Source organism: Clavelina lepadiformis, chromosome 7, assembly GCF_947623445.1.
Source record: "Clavelina lepadiformis chromosome 7, kaClaLepa1.1, whole genome shotgun sequence".
In the NCBI taxonomy this organism is placed as follows: Eukaryota; Metazoa; Chordata; class Ascidiacea; order Aplousobranchia; family Clavelinidae; genus Clavelina; species Clavelina lepadiformis.
In genome coordinates, this window is record NC_135246.1 from 9,889,868 (window position 1) to 9,910,237 (window position 20,370).

General features: G+C 34.4%; 1 protein-coding gene across 1 annotated transcript; it reads left to right on the forward strand.

Moving 5' to 3' along the window:
* The first annotated feature begins 4,033 nt into the window (after positions 1-4,033).
* Positions 4,034-5,464, forward strand: LOC143465344 (uncharacterized). Its single transcript, XM_076963578.1, has 3 exons — positions 4,034-4,275; positions 4,408-4,514; positions 4,880-5,464. Exons 1-3 carry the CDS (start codon positions 4,139-4,141, stop codon positions 4,987-4,989), a joined length of 354 nt encoding a protein of 117 aa, XP_076819693.1. The 5' UTR covers positions 4,034-4,138; the 3' UTR covers positions 4,990-5,464.
* Positions 5,465-20,370: the final 14,906 nt, after the last annotated feature.

Consider the following 20,370-nt stretch of genomic DNA (forward strand, 5'->3'; position numbering starts at 1 on the left):
AAGATGGTCTAGCCTGAGGGAGGAGAAGCGTAATTACTAAAAATGTGATGATGACAGTCAACAAACAACTAGCAAATATAAATACAAAAACGCAAAAAGCTTATTATACAACAGTGATTTTTGGTTTAAGGCTGTATTATTTAGAAGTTTTACACTGATTAAACATTGCATATTTACTCTTCAGCCCTTATACAGTTTCGTAAATTAATACCTACAGTCCTACACCGTAAATGAAAAAGGTGGTTACAAACACATTAAAATTTTTCCGCCTTACGCTCCCACCCTTTCTAACCAACCTTACAACCTCCCAATCTAGTTCCACCATGTCCTACTACCTACTTATCCTTGTATACAGCGATTTTATCTATAAAGTTCAGTGCTGTTTTTAACGAAGACCTCAATTAGTATTTTTTGGCACTTTGGATATTTTGATACATTTCTTCTTTCACTTTTGTCTTTCAAGATAGTTTGGTTTATTTATTTTGTTGGAATACCAGTCAAGTCATTCGATTTCATCAAAAAAAGATTGAGTTTATTTTGATCAGCTAACACAAATCACTTTTTAAATAATTTGGTATTACAGTTAAGTGGAAGGTACAATTATAGATCACAGATTTGGAAGACAAACAAACATGTTGCAGGGATGTGACAAACACGAGCCTGACGACATTGCAAGAACTTCATCAAGTTTAGATAACGTCGTATATATAGCTAGTTATCTCACAAATAGAGAAAACTGTTAGAAGCTAAAAAACATGCTTGGAAATTATGTAGCTTCCGCTCTGAAAAAAATAATGCGTTACTTGTCAGGCTTAATTAAACACAATCAGTTATCTTGTAATGCAAACTTCTTTGTTCCTTTATTGGCTTTACCGGCATCTCTTTGTACACTCCTTGTATAGCTTACGTTAGCTTACCCGTTATGTAAACGCATATGTTTTGGTCAGAGTTTCACTGGTATCACACTTAAACTTTCGGTTGGTGCGACTTAATCGCTAGCATTTACGATATATCGGTTTGTGTCCCTAAACGATTTACTATATCATAAGATTCGTGTCTAGCAGATAGTTTCATTTAATTCATTCATTAATTTACGTATTGTGGTATAGCGACGACGTATATACTACAGATCTGTACATAGCAATACACGCTTTACACTCTCCAGCCTGAGTATATCCATAAAGACCGTTGGCTTAGATTTAAATGCCTTTGTTTTTTTTACCTTAGCGTCATACTTTCGGGCTCGGCTGAGGTTCTTACAAATGGTAAAGTCAAAAGCTCAGGTTTGTGAAAACCCGATTTATTTGCAAGTTTTTGTACCAACATTAATAACCCTAATATGTTCTGAAAACTTTATCAAATTTTTCTTTATACTGTTCAGAGATGCAGAAGTTATAAGATTAGTTGAGTGTAATTCTATGTAATTACAAACAGCTTGAAATTAAATTTCATCCGATGGTCGAAGCAATGCGTCTTATAAAACATAATCAATATACTGGACTTACAGGTTTCTGAGTGGCTTTACTAATTTATCAAGAAAATTCATTGTCTGAACGATGGCCTAAATGGCCTCATAAATCCAATGACGTATCTGAATGTTTAGCTGAAAACCGTATAGCGATAAACATTTTACCACCGGTAAACACAATATCGCCTTCAAGAGAGCCATTGGCTCTGCACTATCTGGAAATAAAGGTTCGTTGTGGTTTTACTTTTACGTTTATGTCAAGGTTAAATCTTCCATAGAAAACTTATTGTTAAGTATAGCCTACTGTGTAGTAACTTTTTTAACCTTGTCATGAAATCAATACGCCTGCATGCAAAGTCATGTCACTGCCGTTATGAGGTGGAAGCGTGGAGCGTCTTTGTCAAACGCACATTGCATGGATAAAGCTATGCAAATATGTATGATGGAATGTCGCTCATATTTGTAAAAGGATGGACAACTATACTCGCAGAAATTGTTAAAACGGAAGGCACAAATTTTACTACACAGTGATTGAAGAGCTACAGAAAAGTGGGAAAAATCAGTACAAAAAAGGGCGTATAGTGTGAAAAGGGGGCAAATCGCTTGACTCACTTAAAGTTACGTAAAAGATTATAATAAACAACATATTTAACAATAATAAATGTCCTAGTTTGCGCTATTTCCCATTTTCTTAAAAAGTGGTCCTCTTTCTGAGGTATTTATTTTCTTCAACGTTCTCACGTATCCAACTAGAAATTATAAAGAGGATCACGGCTTACTTAAAATTAACATACGTTGAAACTATGTATTCAATAAACGCCTTAAGATTGTTTTGATAAAATGTGCGAAAAATAAAATTCCATAGTCTGGTAAATAAAACCGAGATATGAGAACTAATACACCCAACTAATAAACCGTTTATAAGCAAATTTAAGAATTTCGGTGAATTTCTTATGATAATAGTAATAGGAGTTCAGTATAAGCATAGATGACGTGAAATGATGTACAAGCTGCGTGTTCGAATTTTAGTGATTGCCTAAATCTCATTTTTGGGCCTTAAATCTTCCAAATGTGCATTCAGCTCACTGAACCAAACCTTAGGTAAATTACATTAACAGATTATATTTCAAACCAAATCCTGGACGTTTTGCTGAGGGCACGCTCTATACGCCACGTTTCAATCATCATGTTTTTACAAATCATACTTTATGTTTGATCATCATGACCGATTTGACTGATTACCATCATGCCATGACCTACTATTATATCATATTCCCCTTTTAGTAACACATCAACGCCAGCTTGATGTTAGCAAAAATTTTGCTCATGTCTCAAATCTTGCTTGCTCAACATACAAGGCTGTATATGCTCAAGGCTCTAGTCTACTGAGAGTGGATTTGTCCCATAACACAACCTCAGCATTATAGGATTATGTTTGGTTATAATTCACAGCAGCTTATGTGAAAAGGACATTTACCCTTAATATCAAACTGAGGTTCATTAATGACGTAAGCAAGGGCTTGACATAGTTTGCTGACATACAACTTTGTCCTTGTACTTGATTAAGGAAACCAGTACCTCCTAGATAAAACGCAAAAGACATAAGAAGGTTAAACAATGGTCTCTTTGACAACAAACTAAATGTTTGTTTAAGCCAAAAAGAGCTCAAGCGAGGTTATTGTAATATTTTAAAATATGCTTTAGCACAGAGTTGAGCATACCGGTAACTGTTTGATTCTCAAACTACAATACTTAAAATACTTTTTTGAAATTTTATGGAGGTTTCCGCCTACACCTCATTAACTTAAGTTGTTTTAACACGCAGTTAAGTCTTACAGGTTAACCTTCCGATTTTAGTTCGTCGTTTTAAATGCAATCCGGAAACGGTACTTTTCTAGGTAGGTATAGGCAAAGTGTTCACACACAATTTCTGAAAAAATAGAATTGTCATTGCCGAAAACATTCATAAATATTTAGAATGGGAGCAACAGCAAGTTAATTTTGTACAGCTACTGTACATATACAACTTTTTATACAGTCCTTTAAATCTTTTTGAAATTGCAATGTATACTATGGTGATTCCGTGGTTTATTATTCAGCTTTTGTTGGGAACACAAAATTTTATATTGAAAACTATAGGTAACAACAACAGTTTTCAGAGTTTCCTCCTTTTCATTAAAGCAACTTTTATTCATTTGCAAGGGCGTTGCAATTTTTGCATACTTCAAGGCTGCAATGACTATTGAATTTTTTTTTCTCCGGCTTATCTCTTTGTTTTTTTTTTCAGAATCGTTTGCATGAGAACCCCGAGCTTGCCCGCACTTGCAGCAAGCGTTACAACAGACAGCTTATTTTGTTTTCCCCTGCCCGCAAGGCGTGAACGTCAGACTATATAAAATTTATTTATAGCTGCTGACTCAGGGTTTAATATTTGATGTTAAGACCTCTCTCTTAGTGATACAGTATTAGCCCAAAGCGGATAGCATGAACTAGAAAAAAAATGCCTTCTTCTTTTACTAAAACTATGACATCACGTTTTTTTGCTATAAAATATAAATTGAAAAACGTTGAGGTGTGTTCATCATATGAAAGCAGATATCATTTCGAAAAGTATCGCCGAAAGAAAGACTATTTTCCATTGCAAAGAGGTCAAGTTTTTTGTTTGCTGTCATGGAATTAAAATCTTCTTTGTTGGATAAGTGTTGTAAGACACATTTCTGCAACAATTTAAGGATCTATTTCACCATTTTCATGTTATGCGCTTTCGTTACGTCTTCAAGTGGAACCCCGACCAGAAAAGAATTTCGGTAAGTACATTCGTGAGATTTCATTAGCGTACATGTTTATTAAAAAGTTCAGATTTATTTCAAAAATATACCGCGTATTTTTGTTTTGTTCCGCAAGGTATTCATTTTAATGTTTTCGTTTTTGTTTTGCAGGACCATGCTACAAAACTGTCAAAGTGTCGTACGTTTCAAATGTCTGTACCTGTCAAAATATTGCCGTGTCAGAACTTTATTCAAACGTGATATTGAAAGTTTACCAGGTAACTTTTAATTTCTAAATTCCCGAATTTTCAGTTATGCAATTTAAAATGTAGTTTCGGATCACGCTTAAAAATTAATAGTGTAGGCTATCTTTCAAATTATATTCGACCAACGTATAAAAGCATTTAATAAAAATCAACCAGAGCGAAGACGCGTAAAACAAACAAACTATAATTAGCGCGCATTACGGTGTCGTACCGTATGTTTTTGTAGTTTCAGTCGGTGTATCGCAGTGTAATGCTATGATCTGTAGCAAAAAGCTCTCGAGTTTCAGGATATTTGATGATACCTTAGTTGGTTCGATTTTGTGAAAAAGAGTATGTATATTTGTCTTAAATTTAAAAATTGCAATTTTTTGTTTTAGATTTTTCAGCAGATGACCACCATTCCAATGCAAAACTATCGACCCGATTGATCTCAAGAAAAGCCAGATTCCGCGTTAGTTGCAAAGTGTGCAGGACGTACTGTTGGTGATTGCACACGACGAGACGTTATAAACCTCAAATCTCTTCAACACTTTTGCCTTCAGCACGCCAACTCAGTTTACTTCTTGGCGAAAAAACGTGAACTTTTCCGATGTCTTAAACCTCTTGGCTTCAAATTTAGTTGGGCGAATGGATAGTAACGAGAATGCTTATCGTCCATGACTATTTTGACTCAACACCGACCTATATAGCAATCATTCAAATGATTGCGAGGGTCAAAATTCTTTACTTCACCGTTGTTTTTTTTTGTTATTTTTTTTCTTTAAACGTTCTAATTTATTTATAAAATTATTTATTTATTACGTATATTTATGTATAAATGTTTTATCTGTTTCTTTTTTATTGTATTTTCTGTGTTTTGTTTCATATGCGATAAATGATTGGGTTTTCTTTAATTTCATTACCCAACCATAATGTTTTTGTCACACTGATTTTATTTCACCGAATAAACTTTATCCTTCAGAAGTTAATCGAGATATACGAAAGATACCGCAAAGCTTATTGCAGAGCACGAGCGATATTGAAAAAAATGTAAAACTAAACATTTTAACAAAACGAAAGTATAGCAGATAGGATGCTACAAAAACGAAAAACCTATAAACATACGCTCTTTGTAGGCCATTATCTTAGTCGAATATCAAATTTTACCATACTATATGACAGCGTAAAGGAGTAATTCTTGTAACCTTGGACCTAAATCTATAAGATATAAATCTGTACAAGATAGCTGAAACAGCTCAATATTGCAGATATACGGCATGTTAATTAGTGTGTAACTTATACTTGGAGTAGGAACATGTTAATTATCAAGTTTAACATGGCTTATAACAAGCTGACACCCAATGCGAGGAGAAATGACGAACAAGGAAATAACTGTTGCAGGCAACGGCGTTTAGTCATTTATCGGGCCTAGCTAAAATTGAAATCACAATTGTATCGCTGAAATAAATTTGATCTTGAGAGCACATTGATATACTGAACCTATTAACCGGAATAACCTCATCACACCAGATAGAGCAATTAAGTTTAACAAACTTGTTGACAACTCCAAGGTTTTATGATATAGTTTTGAAAGTTTGAGTTAGTTCGAGCATTGAATTAAGTTTAAGAAATTGCCGGTTTTTCGGTTAGGATTTTCAATTCAGAGTTTTAATTAATCTGTTTTTGCTTTCCTTATAGTTGGGATTATGACGCTTGTAGGAGAAAATGAGAAAAGTCAACTCAACTGTCCCCACAAAAACCAATTCCTTTTCATAATAAAAGCGTAGTTAAAGTTTTAAACGGCTTTTTGATTTCTATTACTCTCCTTTTTATTTCTATTATTCTTTTTCTATTAATCTTTTTCCTTTCCTTTTCCTTTCACTTTTTCCTTGCTCTTATGCAATACCTGCTACATATGACGGACCAATAAGTACATAATGTTTTGAGATTACGTGTCCATTGCATTTGCATGATTCACATTGTCTTACTAACAATTAAAAAATGGAGACGTATTTTGGGATGCTTTTTTAAACCAAACACCAAATGTGTTTATGGTATGTGTCGGCTCAAAGTTTTTACTCGTTTTATTGTTTTCTGCGTTGATATCAACCGAATGCTGGGCTATTTTTAGGCACGTCCCGATTAAAGAAAGAGAATAATAACGTCAACAGAAGATTAGCCGACATCTACATTAGTTTTGATGTATTTGGCTATACATGTAGGCAACAAGTTACTGGGTTAAGAAACTTGTCATTGCATTTCTACACACAATTTCACGCATTACACTTTGCACATACAAATTGCTGGTGTAAATTATGATTTATTTATTTGTTTTGTACAGTAAATCGTGACCTTTCAGGCACAAATTCAGCCCCAACTTATTAAACTGGGCAAGTTGGCAAAGATTGGGCCTTGCATCGGAGACCGTGACAAACTTACAGAAAACTTCCCGCTAGACTGAATGCAGGCCTTATGTTTTAGGAGACCGGTTGCATGTTTCAGCCTTAATTTGTTTCGAAATTGAGTTGAATTCTGTCACTTGCAAACTTCTATAAAGTGATGATGATTAATTCAATTCCTATAAAATGATTTTATGTTTTTCTGATTTAGTTCAAAATGGGCACGTTTAACGCAAAAAAGGAAAAGCTGGTTTTTGTAATAGACAAAATCTCTGAGACCGGTAGAAACTATTTTCAAAATACCGTTTTCACTTTAAACTTAGGGTATGACGCAGGATGAATCACTTCATATAGGTTGCGTATAGGCCTTTAGCAACATTACAAAACTTAAGTGATTAGTTTGTATGCACAACAAAATAAAAGAATTTCTATAACAGCGACTCTTTTAATAAATGGAAATATTTGTTGGCAAATACCCCCTTTATAGACCTTTTATATTTACCTGACCTTCCAGCGGCATTATTCAACAAAAAACCCATAATGTGTAAAGCTTTTGCTCTCAGCTAAAGAAAGCAGTGATGGAATCGGAATTTGCTTTTCCTATATTTCAGGTTATTGTAATGCCAGATTACGGCTTGACTTTACAGCAAAATGAATCGAAATGATTGCTATCAGTAAGGCCTTGAAAACAGTTGTTCAAATATCGGACAATTTATCGTGAAACTGCAGATAGTTTGCTTAGAATAATCCGAAGTTCAATTGTCTGCCAGCTACTCATTTCATATCTGCGCTCCACTTGTCGACAACGTCATACAGACCAGCGAGTAACTCACAAAGCGTAAACGTTATCAATGCCCAGCACTCAAGGGGATTTTCTGCTTAAACGGATTAACAAATGATAAATTGCGCCAGACTACTACACACTTAAGTGCTGAGCGACTTACATGAGTTGGTTGGTGTGGAACACAATAAATCAAATATAATAATTGTATGTTTGCATCACCTACTACAAACGTCCTATGCAGTTAGGAATACATGATTTGTATAACGTGAAGTTGGCTACAACAAACAAACACGTAATAAAATCATGGTAAAAGACTTGATGCTTGTGTTTTGCATTTTATACATTTTCTACGTTTCTATGACATTTGTGTAAACTAGTAACTCATAGATAAATCGTATATATTTATTTTATTATCAGAAAAGTCATTGCGTAAATAAATACAAAACGAAGCTTAAAACCAAAATTTAAAAATCATGGTAGCTAATGCACACATGCCCTCTTACAAAAATAAAATTATGTTATTAACTTCATTTTCGTAAAGCCTCAGCTTGACTCTGAATATGAGTTATTTTTAAAACAATATACTGTATGAGATGTCTGTTTATTGTCAGTGTGTTTTACGGCATCTTGAGAAAAGCAGTTAGCACAGAATACGGCGTAAACGAAAAAAAACAACTTAGTCATTGTTTTTGGCGTATGTGCACACAAGGAATTATTCGTAAAGCGGGGTATAATTATGGCTTATCTAACTAAATCAGTTAGTGTTGCAATCGCAGATCTTTGATTGCAGGTTTGTGCTCTATTCGGCGACAATGTTTTTGCAAGAAGTGATAGAATTTCGATGAATTGATGCAGTGAATGTTGTCTAGACTTTAGAGTTTATTTTGGATAATGCAAATAGCTCTCCAATAACGGTAATTATACAGCAGCTTATTTGAGTTACTGTTCCATTGTGTCAAATATGCAGCGTTACAGATAATAAAAGAAAAAGCAGAATATATCGCCTCAAAGGGTAACTTTAATTCATTACCACTTTAGCAGTATTAGCTTGCTTCTTCAAATGACAACAGCATCGCAACTTTTGCAAACTTTTTCAAAGAAAAGTATGGCAAAGCTTTAAGAGCAAGAAACTACACTTTAAAATCTAATTTCAAATTTTAAAACAGCTATAGAATTACAGTTATGTTGTTTGGTAAAATGGCGAGTTTTTTTAAATGCGAATGAGTCTCGATTGTTAAAAAGTTTCCCGCAGTTGGTTCGCAGCGAGACATGTGCTCGAAATCTTGATAGCGAAATAAAATTAGAATAAAATTCCGATTGTAGTTGTCCTTTAATAAAAAGTGTTTAAAAAGTTAATTAAATCTTTAACTACCCAGCAAACCAATTATCAAATTCATTTACAATTTATCTCCTTTTGAAATTTTTATTTTTTGCTTGCATAAAATTACATACTTAGAAAAATCTGATTGTTTAATTGTTTTTAAAGGTTGCTACATACAAAAATGACCACTCTTTTTGCTTTTTGCATGTGTCATGAATAGCGACTACAGATATTTGCCGGCTTTTGCCGTTCTGGTTCATTAATCTCTTTTGATGCTTGTTTGTATTTGCTCTTGTCTCGTGTTGCGGTATTGGTATTACAACAGAGCATCTAAACTATGAAACTATTGATAAGATTTTACTTGGAAATCGAAGAGTTATAGCCGCATGTTTTGTTCAGGCAGATTAAAGTTGATGAGAAAAGCACATTTGATATTTCTCCTACAAGAGGTATTTCGAGTTGGTTCGATCATATAGCACAGAATTAGTTTGTAGTCATCAGGAGCAGGAACAATCAACCTACACTTTATAATAAATATTTTTAAACAACATTCCCAAAAGTATTTGTTGTTACAGGCAACATTGGTAAATCTTTTACAATAAAAACTGATTTGGTGGGTTACTCTCGGTAGTACAAACCGAATTTTACAGGAAATATTAAAACATATCCGTATCTGCTTGCTGTCACGTATACCTAACTAAAAATATCAAGAACATTTTTCTTATTAGTAGATTTGTGTGTGGTTGCACGTATTGTGATTGTTCTAAGAAAAATAGTTGTCAAAGTTTCCGTCAAACTCATAACGATACAAACAGGCAAAGATGTTGGACACTGCTCAGTTACTAACTGAAAAAATGAGATATTTTCTAGTTTTATCACAAACTTTTGTTGTGTTTTTTTGCTGTTACTGCAATTTTTTGGAAAGTTGGTGCGGATATGAAATGTTTTCGGCATTTGTCGCTATTCAATTTTTCTATTAATTTGTTAGATGTAATATAAACCTAAAACGAATATTCAAATTATACCGATTTTAATCATAAATACCTTTAAAAAAATACATAACATCTATATACTTATCATACGTTTATTGGTTTCAATCGTCAATCTTGTTCTTAATTTCTTTCAGAATTCATCAACTTAATGGTTATAAAAATTTTTAAAATAGAGCGGAAATATATATAAAGCATTGATAGTTTTACCAAATAACTCAACTGCCGTAAATTGTACAGTTGCAAGTGTGCAATGATTAATTATTTTGTAAACCGACGTCGCGTATATATTTTGCAAGTTTATCTGTAGTAATGTACACTTTCTAAAGCGTAATTATTTGACTCAAGTGCAAAAGTGGCGTTACACACACAGGGTTTCAGTGGTTATATTAGCTTTTTCCCAAGATGCTGTAGTAACGATAATTTTTTCTTATTTCAAATTGTGTTTGCTGTTTGAATATTTATTTATGCAATTGAGAGTTTCATAGTATGAGTTTACTGCACTTTTCGTTGTTTTGAAAATGAGGTTTGACCCTACAGTTATTACAGTATATCGTTTGCTTCTTTCGTATTGTTATTAATTCTCGCCTCTTTTTGCGCATGTTTTTTTCACTGTTGTGAGTTGTATTTTCCTTATGTTTCAATGCTTTTGATCGCACGCAAGTTTTATTTGCTTGGGTCTAAGGCCGTCACTTTTATTTCATCCTCCCTCTCGGTTGATTAGATCCGCGTGCCGCATGCTAAAATGGGAAGGGTAGTTGACTTTGATAGGATTCTAGATGTGACTGGCTCGGGTACAGACGTTTTTTTAATTGTGGCTCCTATTTCAGTAGACATCCCAGCCAGCAGTTGACGTTTTATTCGTTGTTCCCGTTTCATTAAATGGTGGGATTGACCGTTTGAGCTAATGCAGTGGTGTCTGAAGAAAACCCGGTTGTTGCGGCAGCCGTTACCTCGATAAGAACATGACAGTGTACAACAGTCTTATCCGTTACACCAATATAATGGCTAATGCAGCTTGTGAGGGATTGGTAGAGTCAACCCTATATATGGTGACGCCTAATTTCTGCAAATGGAAATTGTGCAACGCCTGCTTACTATATATGGTATATATACCACAACTATATGGTACAATAAACTTTTAAAGTGCGAGTCGGCCATATCTCGTTAGCTGGAAATATATAGCCAGCGGCAGAGAAGGATTAACTCAGTTGTAATTACTTGCCTAAAAAGATGGCTACGTTTGTGTTATTCTATGTTAGATGATTTTGTCAACAAAGTATGCCAACTCTCCTAACTGCAGTGTTTGGGGCGTGGCCGATGGACAAAATCAAGAAAAAAAATCAATTGAAGATTGTGAAAAACCTTTCCTGTAAACTTAAAGTGCAAGTTTGGTTAAAATTGACGAAGAAAACTATTCGCATGGTAGTCATTTAGATTAAAACAAACGGGCGCCATATATATATATAGGCTCCTTGTTCTTTTGTGCTGAAATTCTTGAGGTTAAAATTAACAAAAAATTAATCAAATATTTTGTTTTCATGCTGGCTTTTTTATCTTTAACTGGGAAATTTAAAATTGAAGATTTAAAAAAGATTTGATTATTACTTAGTAAATTATGGTTCATTGATAAAAGATTCAAGTTTTATGTCTTTAAAATTTCTGAGAGAGCGTGTAAATCTGTTGTTCATGAAGTTACAGCCAAAGCTTTTTGGATGATGATTTATCAGTTTGGTATAGCATATATTTCCAATAAACTAATTTGGTATAAAATAAGAATTTACGACACCTATATGTAAATTCCTATACTAATGTTAACTAAAATTTCAAAACTTTGGGAGCACAAACTCCGAACATCCCAAAAATCATCCTAGAACAAAATCATTTGAAATACAGTGTAAAAAAGTATAGCCAGTATAGAACATGTATATACAACTGGTAAACAACATTTAACGTTTAGAACATTGCTTTTCTGCTAATAATAGTAAATCTTTGATTAAAGTCTGAAAACTGTCTGATCACATTTTCATAGAAATAAGCTTCAACCTTACCAAATTTAGAATCGGATTATTGTAACGACTAATACAGTGAGACATCACGGAACACATATTCAGCATGTATTTGTCATATCTATAGTTATGCGAGCGGAGGAAGTTTATATCGTGCAATCCGTGTAATCCCTCGTAAAATTGTTTACACATAACACGAAAACCTTTGATGACAACTTCGCACACTTGTTTTATAACTTAATAAAGTTTTATGAAATCAACAGCAAAAACACGAAACGTCACGTCACCATAATGTCATAAGTAGCATTACTTTGTGGAAAAATAATAAAGAGATTTAAAACAGGTTACACATACTGTATACCGGCCTGATAAATTATAGTAGCTGCAAATGCAAGTAAGGCTGTGATTGATGTCAACCGAATGAAATAAAAGTCTTAGAGAAACAGAATCCACCAGTATTTTTTACAAGGAAAGCTTTCATCAGCGATTACCATCAAACACGCTTGACGGCTGCAGATTAGCGACTGATTTTCAACATTTTGGTAAACATTTTGACGCCAAGATCGAAATCAAAAGTCAATCTTATACTTGTTATACCGTCCCTGACTTCAAAGCGCAACAGTTAAATAATGCTTCGATTGTTTGTATTTATTCCTTGACATTTAAGTCCATCAAATACGCCAGCTTAGAGCATCCGCACTTTAGGTGCCGGTTACTCAGGAAATTGGAGGATAAATTTACGATAATATCATTTTTCAAATAAAAAGCATACATATAGGAAGTAAATAACATTTGAAGACTTCCTTTTACCAACGCGAAACTTATGACTGACTGATGACAGTGGGGATATGATTATCGTAAGCTATAATCGCATTGGGACCAGAAAGTCAGAATTGTCAAAATAAATATTTTGGGTTTAAAGGACATGCTGCTTCAGAAGCCATACAAACCACATGTAGGATATAGCTCGTGAATTGAAGCTGATGGAAATTCAATTTACTGTATATGCAAGCGCACGTGTAATTATTATTATTTCATTTTGAGATACAAAACTAAAACTCATCCATACAAACAGGGACCAATAAACGTTTATACCAATCCTTAAGTTGTGAATCGTCCTGAAATGCTGCCATAGTCAACACATTTTGTTTGTATAGACTACCTGGTGCTGCAGATTTACCAAGGAAATTACGAACCGGTGTAGTGCATACACGAGAATAATTTGTAATATGTCGCATTAAGCCATCGACTCCGTAGCGCTTTTTGTGGAAAAGAATATTTTCTCAGGCACTGTCCCTTTACGGGCGTGAAGCTGGTTACCGGTTATTCTCTGGTTACTCAATTAAAAATTAAATTTGGTTACAAATCATGTGATTTTTACTCAGTCACTTGTCACAGATAAGCATGCTTACATGCTCTACCTATAGTTAGTTATATTCATTAGATCACGTTTGAGTAAAAATATTTCCCGATATTGAACAAGTATCTGAATAAGTAACCGGCCAGAGAACGAGAAATCACCTTCACGCTGGTTGGACTTTCACTCTATGGCTAATTTTTCATCATTTCAATTCTTAAGTTATTCTGATTTATTATAAAGTAGACCTAACCTCTGTGTAGGAAGTTTAACAGTGGCTTGAAGTTGAACCATACCAGCATGGAAATAAATAGCACGGAAGTGCACTGACTAAAGAGCTTGACTAATTTTTGTTGAAATCGACTTCTTTCAAATTGCCTATTAAATATTGAGCTACCGCAATTCATGAGGCTGACAATCATTTTCCATAGATAATTTAATTAATATATAGCTTTTTGTATTTCGCCAGTATATACATGATCAATAATAATGGCTTTCCTCGACTATTACGTTGCCATGGCTGATTGATACGTCTCAGTTAACATTTGAGCAAACAGCCATGCACCATACGAAACGTCTCAAATCTTGGTCTGAATGGCTCTGGTTTTACCTACAATAATGTAGCTTCTCATGTGCTCGGTATACAAACCGGAATTCAGTAAAACTTTCTGGATCTAAGCAACATTTCTTTTGTTAACCCTATAATCACTATAAGTAATATGTTTGCTTGAAGTTAAAAAACCTTCATAGCAATATACGCAGAAAGAATGGAAGAGCCAACACAGTAAAAAACATTATATACTATTATATACGTTATTAAATTTCATAAACAATTAGAAACACGAACAGCGCCTTTTCTATTTGACTTCCATATCTGGGCCTGGCGAAGCCTCCTATCAATTGGAAAACAAAATCCGATGCTTTGCCAAACGCAGACTAGGTTCCAATATACGTACACGCATAAAACAACCAACTATCCTGATTTCTTTAGGCATATACAAAGATTTTGATGATCTCATACTATCGGACAACTGTGGTGTGGTATACTGACTCTTTTGCTTTTGTGGTGTGCATTGTGCAATATCTGTAGAAGGACACGCTTGCAAAAATCTCCTCAAGAGAATGCACAATGGGTCAACCCAAGCCTTGCAAAAGCTCTAACGACAAATCTAAAATTGCCAGACATCTCCGCGAACATTTTAATCACACGATAGATTTAGTTAAACCGAACGTCTTATCAACGGTTTGTCAAGGTCGGAAACTGAAGGTAATAGAAAGCATAATACATATTGTATAATACACTGTAATACTAACCTTGTAACCTTTAACCGTCGCTACAGGTATAGACAACTAGTCGCTTCCACCAATTACTTTTACCACTTGAGATCGTTTTTATGTATTTTTGCCATATATTAAAGTCGATTTTTCTTACATACAACAGTAGTTTACCTCACCATATATCGTGGTTCCTTTTTAGTATATTGAGAAATTGTTCATCGTGCAATTCTTTCACGCATCATGGTTTGAATCGCTCACGACAACCACAAATTAAAAGAGTAATATCTTAGTATAAATCAGGTTTCATTTTAAACAATGGAAATGCATTACTATGGTTATTTACGTAGGTAAATTTACCGTATATCAAAGTTTAAAATAAAAATTCTGGTTTATATTATATTGGGGTGCAGTGTTTCGCTAATTTATAGTTTGCATAAATTATTAGAAGTCACAGACTGAAAAACGACCACGTACCACACTCTAGCGGAAAAGACTAAAAAAGCTGTTTGACTATTTGGGTAAGGCTCTACATATTTATCTTATCATCTCTGTCTGTCGGTCAAGGTGTGTGCTGGTCTGTCGTTTAAATAGCCTATCTGCTTATGCCGTCGTTGAAGCTCTGTCCTATATCTGCCTAGATTCTAAAAGAACCGTCATTTGACGAAGACCAAGCGATTCTTGTCCAATCATTAGTGTTTGGGAAGGTTGCTATACTTCAATAGCAGCACTTCAAGTTTACAAGCTACATCAGGTGAGGTAGTCAGTCCAATAACTTGAAACTGTTTTGTTTGAATCGGTAGTTGGACCAATTGGATAGCAGGATATGCGTCTTTAAAATTTCATGTTTACTTAGAATACCAGAAAAAATGCACAGTAAAAAGGTTTGAAACACCAACACCGTTTTACGCAAATTGTTTGTGAAATGAAGGTTTTTTGTAAAAGTTGTAATAATAGATAGACCTACAATTTACCTCGACTATTTCAAGATTAGGCGTTTATAAATCACTAAAAATTTATCCTACAGTAAATGGCCAAATAAGACAAAGCAAGACGGATCGCCAAATTGTCAATGCATTGAGTTTTATTTATCGTCTGGGTAAGCCTTGTCGTTAAAATGTTTTTAATTGATAACTGTTGTTGTCGTAAAAACTTAATTGACGGCTTTTAGGAGTACTTACAGTAGGCCTATCTTTTATTGCAACGTAGCACGTGTTTGTCTTGATATTTCATGCAATATGAGTTTGCAACCGTATAAGGCGAAAGATATGGGTAGAGACACGGCATTTTGATAAGGTCGCCAAGAGCAAAGTCAATTTATGCTTTATTGGCTTTTTATTTAGTCAGTCAGTGTAAACGAGTATTTAGCTAAAATATCATTGAGAGTTCGAGTTGCACTTCCCCAAAGCAAGCTGTAAACAGATTTAATTTGATTAGCAGTCGTCCAAGTCTGTTCGTTCTGAGGCTTTAATTTTTCAATAATTAGTTGTTATCAGTACATGAAGTGTACCGAAAGTGTAGTGAAGTGTACCACGCGAAAGGTCGCATTATATGGTTGAGGAGCGTTTGACATTGCGGGTTATCGTCAAGGCTAGGGAAGAATCTACCTATATAATGACTAAAACACTTTACTCAAGTCTACAAAGGTTAACGACAATGATATCTTGGAGGTCAGCTGGACACCAAATTAACTTTAATGAGCTCCTGTCGGCGGCCAAACATTCTGATTTATTAGAACTTGTGTCAGTTTTGTGACTATATAAAAAAGAAAAAGTTGTACTATTTAACAGAAGAGTTGCAGAAATAGTTGTATACAGTAATAAACGTTTTTCGAATAAAGCGCAACAGCTGAAGCACAGCAAACGTGTAGTACAGTAGTGCTGCAGATGTTGCCATGCAACAAATGACGATCTACTGTCGTTGTGAATCACTTGCGAATCAAGTTGTAGGCTCCATAACATTTCTGCGTATAATCTCACCCTTCCGGGATATATATCTATATCAGTGAGGTGTTAATTTGTGTCATAAGTTTTAATTTTGTGTTTGTAAATTGCTGTGTGTTTTTAATGCAGGCAGGATCCTGGAAACGGAAAGTAAAATTGTTCAGTGCGCGCATGTGCGGCTGACATAAGTTAAACTTTTGCAAATACGCTATATGAGTGAAGGTTACTGATATCTAAATCACGTAATTTACAAAGGCCACGTACATGCTGATTATTCTTGAAACCAGTTGACCATCGAATCAACCGTCTACATCGAGTGACACGTACTCTTTGATGTTTTTGCGAAACAAATCGAAATAAAGAAAACGACTTCTTCCTCATGTAGTTGGATAGTTTGCTTCTGTGAGAGGTAGAGATGAAACATTCAAATCATATACCAATGTGTGGGTGAAGAAACACCATTACCATCATGAGTAAAGATATAAAATTTCTTCATGTGCGATTGGTCTGGAAAGGGATTGGTGATCACCATTAATAATAATTAGCACGAAGCCGGTACCTCAACGATAGCTGCGAGCTGCCCCTAAGTCAGTGACAAGATAGTGACCTTAATCGAACGAAAAAGTCGGGCGCTGTTTTCCGCTACCACTACTTTAGTCACTTATTTTGCAATTTTATGAGCACATTTTTTAAACAATTGTTTTGGCAGAAGACCTATACCTATTTGTATTTCAAACTGTTTAAAACAGTGGTTCCCAACGGGGTTGCCGCGGCACCCTGGGGTACCATTTGCGATACACAGAGGCAGGTTTTTTTTTAAGGTTTGGTTTGGGTGACCGCTAAGTAGTTTTAAGAGACCGCAAGTGTTTCATTTAAATACCAAAAAATAGTAGTAGTAAGTTGCAAGTCCAAATTTTGGGAAACCGCTGGAGAAATTTGGGGGACCGTTTCGGTCCCCCAAAACACCTTAAAAAAAACACTGCACAGAGGTGCCATTTGCGATACATAGGGGTGCCGCAAGCTATTCCTATTATTCATTTTTATCTATGACGTTTTCATGTAGCTATAGGCAAGATTACTGTTGCTGATACAATTTTTATAGACAAGTGTTTTTGTTACATCACTAGGACAATTTTTGTCATGCCATATGCTGTTTCAATGCACAACTCATGGCTTCTTAATGTAGCACATTTCGATTATTGTGGTTTTGTGACATCACATACAATATCTGTACGAGTTCTGCTGATGATCGGTTCAAATTCAGTTTAATGAACAAGTGTAAAGTGAATACAGTGTTTGTAAAGGATGTTTCCCATTGTGTCTTATTAGGAGAGGAACAGTGTGTTCAGTTACTGATAATTAGTTTCATAATATTTATGATGGAGAAGTTTATTACAAGAAAAAGATCAAGTGATGTCGATTAGAGCGAGATTGTGATAGCTGAAACTGGAAGCACAAGCGAAAAGAAAGCAAAGAAAACTCGCCTTTATTGCGACAGTTATTTAAATATAGGCTTTACTTGGTGTGGTGAAGAAACGCAACCTATACCATATTGTCTTATCCGTAATGCAAAATTATCAAATGAAGATGGTCCCAAGCAAGTTGAAGAGACACTTTACAAGTAAACATGGTCATCTTTCTTCAAAATGAATTTCCTTGCCTTGGAGAAACGGCATTGATGATTTTACTACAGTTTTCCACGTCATACTTATGCGAGATTTAATATTCAGTTTTAACGAATATCAAAACAATAAAAAGAGAAAAGCTACTTATAATCGAGGAAGAAATGAGGGCAGCTTTATCGAAAGTGCGTCCAGATATAAAGGGGATATGCGCGATAAACCAAGCACAAATTTCACACTGAGTTTGAAATAAATTGTCAATACAGTTTATTTTGTGTTTTTCAAACTGCATTTTCAAAATAACATTTAAACTCCAAGTAAAATTTCTGTGTTGCTTATGTTATGTTGATTTTTCAATGAACAATTACTAAATAAGTGCCTTTCCTAATGGCACAACTAGAAAACTTGTTTGAACTTACAACCTGTTACAGTCGAAGTCAATGACCGTTGATTGCAAAACGAGGTGCCGCAAAATATTTTTCTCTTCTGTAGGATGCCGTGAGCCTAAAAAGGTTGGAAACCAGTGGTATAAAATATGAAAGTAACGTATCTGCACAAGCTACATTTAATTAACACTTGAAAATAACTAAAACCTCTATCTTCATCAGCTTTTTAAATATATTTCGCAAAATGGTTGTTTCTTATCGTTCTTAAAGCGATAAATTCTAGCGAAAACTATCAACTATATATTATTTGTAGCCTAAATGATTAATAAGTTTAACAAAGAAAACGCGCATGTCTGCACCGAACGTGTACAAATCATCAGAACAGAGCTGTCCACAAGAGGCGCATTGCATCGCGCAAGTGCAAGATAAATTACAAATTTTTTACTCTATGGCACCAACAAGGAAAGGTTAAATTATTCAGCGTAGCAGAAATGGGAAATAATATAAAGTTAGTTAATTGTTTATTGTTATGTGCACGTTTTGTTATTTATAAATCCAAAGTTAAAAAGTGCCGTCTACACGTAAATGAATTTATCGTTTTGGTAAGACAAGTGCTGCAAGCTGAACGGTTTACCGCATATTAGACGGACGAAAGTTGACTGCACCTTTCGAAGTGGAATTTTCTTTGATGACTGCTTTTTTAATTTTTTTTGCGATATTGTATTTATTGTGTTTATGATTGTTATATAACAAAAAAAACTATTACAGTATAAGACACAAAAAGTACAATTACAAACTATACGGTATAGCAGATAAGATTTTAAGATCTGTTGCCAAGTATATTTTCCTGTTAAGTACCCTGATATATAATTTTACTCATATTGTTTTATAACAACAAAAAATTAGCACAAATTAACAACATTCCAAAGTTTAATTTCTAAAACTTCTTTCAGTATAGATATATTAACGCTGGAATAAATGCATATGTACCCGAGCCAAATGCTTTGAAAAATACTACATCAAATTTATAATTTTTTAAAGATTCTAAAGGTCGAATACTTTTTAACGTATACTACTTCGTATATATTGTTTATATTGTACTTTTATATGAGTAATTGTTTCTGATAAAGGCTAGCACCCGTATTATTCGACAGCAGTTGTGCGCTGTGTGTGTACCACTTCTGTATGAGTGTACAGTACAAAGCGTGGGGATTGGCTTTGATGGAGTTATTTTAAATCCAACGGTTAAAATTGAGCACACTTGGTACATCACGTCAACAGCGTGCTTACTGTTAAACAATATACACTTGGATAATATACAGCACAGTAATTTGCGAAACCGCGAAATAAAAAGTTGTTTAAAATAGCGCCATGTTCTGTCTTACTTTTCCGTACTCTACAACAAGTTTGGTTTCATGAAACTATTTGCTGTACTTCTTAAATGATCCTCTATGTTTATTGTTTAGGCTATAAAGGAGGAAAATCAGATTTAAACCGATCTTCATATTTTACAGAGTATAGTATATGTTGTATGTAATTATCCAGCACTACAGCATGTATATATCTATTAAGTTACGCATATAGGGCCTCAAACCGCGTGGTATTTCAAAATTTCCGAGATACGATCAGTAAATTCATAAATCTGGCAACTTGGGTGATAAGTCTGGGTCAGTATGGCATATCGCAATCATAGTAAAATCATATTAAAACATAACTTGTAATACAAGTTTTATATTTTCAAGCTGCCAACTTCTAACCAAAAAATGTCCACATTAGTATAATTATAGAATTTCCGTTTAGCAAG